General features: G+C 51.0%; 1 protein-coding gene and 1 long non-coding RNA gene across 8 annotated transcripts in view; one reads left to right on the forward strand and one right to left on the reverse strand.

Moving 5' to 3' along the window:
• ENPP2 (ectonucleotide pyrophosphatase/phosphodiesterase 2) overlaps positions 1-2,086 on the reverse strand; it is a 134,085-nt gene extending 131,999 nt beyond the window's left edge. For 4 of the 7 annotated variants that reach the window (XM_040261170.1, XM_040261167.1, XM_040261165.1 and 1 more), the window contains exon 1: positions 1,071-2,086. In XM_040261170.1, the coding sequence (XP_040117104.1) occupies positions 1,071-1,145 (75 nt within the window). In that variant the 5' untranslated portion in view covers positions 1,146-2,086. Of the gene's footprint in view, positions 1-136; positions 298-1,070 lie in introns of those variants that run through there. The other 3 variants (XM_040261172.1, XM_040261169.1, XM_040261163.1) reach the window with 1 other exon arrangement.
• LOC120878548 lies at positions 293-1,551 on the forward strand. Its single transcript, XR_005724572.1, has 2 exons — positions 293-419; positions 733-1,551. It is a non-coding gene; the product is annotated as an uncharacterized LOC120878548 (long non-coding RNA).
• Positions 2,087-3,224: the final 1,138 nt, after the last annotated feature.

Consider the following 3,224-nt stretch of genomic DNA (forward strand, 5'->3'; position numbering starts at 1 on the left):
CCGGCGCGGCGCGCGCGTGACCTCCGCCGGGAGCGGCCCCGGGGGCGCGGGCGGGGCGTCCGGGGGCCGCCGCCCCCTCCCCGACGCGCCGGGTCCCCGCTTCTCTTTCGGCGAGACGCCACGGGGTCTGACTTGCCATGGCTCCTGCATCCGGCCCCGGCCTCGCGCCGGGTTTTCCTGCCGCGCGGTTGGTGAGTTCCCCGAATTAGCATGTCCAGGTTAAACGCGGGCAGTGCCTCCTATAAGGTCCTCTCACACTCCGGGAAATAATACCCCCATTATCGCCCCCTAAAGCCTGCAACAGTTGACAAAGAGCTTTGGACAATCAGCCTGTCATTTGACCTCCCAAACAATGCCAGGAAGGCTCTCCTACGACTGCCATTCTACACAGAAGGAAAAAGCCGCTCCAGAAAAATAAGGTATCTGCCCAATGAGCCAACCAGAAAGTGAAATCTGCGGGGGGCGGTTTTCAACCACATCCTGGGTGCACCCACAAACCACCCACCTCCCTACCGAGTGACCCACCCCACTAACTGAGTTATAACACAGAAGCACCTATTAGAGTTACAATGTATAACACAGAGCAAAGATAACTACTCAACATTCTAGTTTTGGGATTATAAAAGTGTTAGAAAGTGTTTTTTTAAAAAGTGTTAAAAGTTAAGGATATCTACAGATATCTTGAGTTCATAGACTGCATTGTTTTATTGTCTGATTTCTTCTCTTTGCCAGCTGCTAAAAGGATGCTGCGGGAACCAGACTGGCCACTCTGAAGTGCTGGAACAAGCCCAGGGATCCCTGAGGCTGCTCTGAGTCCATCACTGGTCTTGGTCAGAGTCTTTTCCCCTCCTTTTTCTGGACCCTTCCAGATGGTGAAATACTGAATGGAAGGGGAAGGGGCTGTGAGACTGTAAAGAGAGCCCTGAATAAGGAGTCAGAGTACCAGAATTTTAGTGTGAGGAGGACAGCTGCGGTGTGGGTCTGTAGAGATGCTCTGGAGACAGCTGGTCTGGAAAGTGGCATCACTCTGATTTTTCCACTGAGACAAGGGGAGAGGGGCTGATACTCACACTCAGTCTGGAAGGACTGGAAGGTTTCGGCCAGGAGAAGAGGAAGAAGGACATCACTGACCCGGATAGCATCATGTCCAAAAGCTGTCCTAAGGCCTTTCTGAAAATAGTTCCTGCAGGCGAGAACAGAGGGCGTGGGAGGCTGTGACTGCAGAGGAGGGTGTGGTTTGGACTCTGACCTTCTGTGTCTCTTGAGGGGATTTGGACTTCCTCCTGCCGAGCCTGATGGGTTACTCTGACTGGCCTGGGCTACCAGCTCTTGACATGAGGGTGCGGGAGTCATAGACTATTTTACAGCAAGAAATGGGTATCTGGCTGGTGGTTGTGGGCATTGGTGTCATCAGACAGATACAGTTTCTTCTTTTTCCTAGCTATAAACTGCAAGCAATGTATTTAACCTCACGAAGCCTCAGTTTTCTCACCAGTAAAATGGGGATTATGTTATGTGCTATGAGAACTAAATGAAATTATGTAGGTCAAACCCTTTGCCTTTCTTCTGACAGTGACAAGTAGCTACTGTTACCCTTGCAAGTACTTTAATGTGCGTGCGCAGGGCTACCATAGAATAACACGGAACTAGCTCCCTTCTGAGGCCTTCCCTTCTTCCCGTTATGCTTGTTTGGCTTTTGACTCATTAGAATCCTTCTGCTTTTTTCCTCCTCGACATCACTTCCTTCCTTAATGTCCCGGTCTAGACTTTAATGTCAGTTTCGATCTTAACTCGCTTTCCTGCTCAGAGTTTCCCGGTCCAACCAGGGTCAGACCATCTCCAAAGCCCCAGCATCGTGCTCTGCAGAGCCACACAGCACTGCGTAGCGTGTCCTCTGGCCCCAGCACCTGCGTGCTCTGCAGCCATGGTGCGGTGCCTGGCCCCCCGGACGCCTCATACGCGGCCCTGGCCAGCCCCCCGCCCCCTCCACGGTCCTTCCCACCCCTCAGAACCCGGAGCCCGCTCCCGGCCGCCTTTCAGCAGACAGGCTCCTCTTCAGCAGCAGAGATGACAGGAACTAGCAGGAGGGAGCACCGGAAACTGTATGTCCAGTCTCCATTCTTCGGGCCACAGAATCCCTCTTCTCAGGTCTTCTGGAACATTCTTTGGTCAACCATCCCCTTAGCTTTCAGTTTGTTCTCTACTGATTTCATCACAGTCTATAAACACATTCAACTGTCTCCCACAGAGCGTGGTCCATCTTTCCTAATATCATCTGAATACATGCCTATTCTTTTTAACAACGACACACACACACCATGTGTCCACTGCATAGAACATACTTCTCAGTGGACCTTCCAAGCCCAGTTCCTCCTTTAGAACCGTTTTAAGTCTCCTCTTCAAAGAGCCTTTCCCCGACCAGCCAATCCAGGGAGCCGTCCTCTCCCTCGTTATCAGCTGTCAGCCTTCTTCACTTCGGTCACATCCTTTACCCGTGTAAATATTTTCTGAAAAAAGAAATGAACAGATGCAGGAATGATTCAAAGAATGGGGTCACTGAGTTCCTGCCTGTCTGGCAATCCTCTTCCCCTGGGTCCTCCTCACAGCATCTGTTATCTGGGCGTGCAAGGCAAACAAGCCCCGCACTCTCGTGGCGCTAAGCTTCTGCGTGATATCAGCTCTACCAAGATCACCCACACAGCTTCTCAGCTGCCAGAGGCGGTTCCCCGCTGCTGGGCTCCCAGGAAGACCTGGTGTCCCCCCCAGGGTCCCCAGAGGGCTCCCTCTTCTCCCTGCGTGTGTCCCTGGCCCAGTGGCCATGTTGCTGCCAGCAGCTGTGTCGGGCTTCGTTTTGACTCGGAAATCATTGCTGTGTTTATTTTTATTTTTTGTTTTGGGTTTTTTAACAGCCACATTGAGCTATAAATCACATAACATACAGTTCCTCAATTTAAATGGTACAAGTCATGGTTTTTAGGGTATTCACAGAGTTAACCATGACCACAATCAATTCTAGAACATGTTCGTCACTCAAAAAAAAAGAACGCAAAACACTGTAGCCGTTAATCATCCATGAATGACCCCAGTCTTGCAGTCCTAGATGACCGCCAGTCTACTTCCTGTCTCTCTAGATTTACCTGTCTTGGACATTTCATGTAAATGGAGTCATACAACACCCATTTGTGCGTGCGTGTGTGACTGTCACTTCTGCATCTGAAGACTCA

The sequence above is a fragment of the Oryx dammah genome, unplaced genomic scaffold (genome assembly GCF_014754425.2).
Source record: "Oryx dammah isolate SB20612 unplaced genomic scaffold, SCBI_Odam_1.1 HiC_scaffold_19, whole genome shotgun sequence".
Classification (NCBI taxonomy): Eukaryota; Metazoa; Chordata; class Mammalia; order Artiodactyla; family Bovidae; genus Oryx; species Oryx dammah.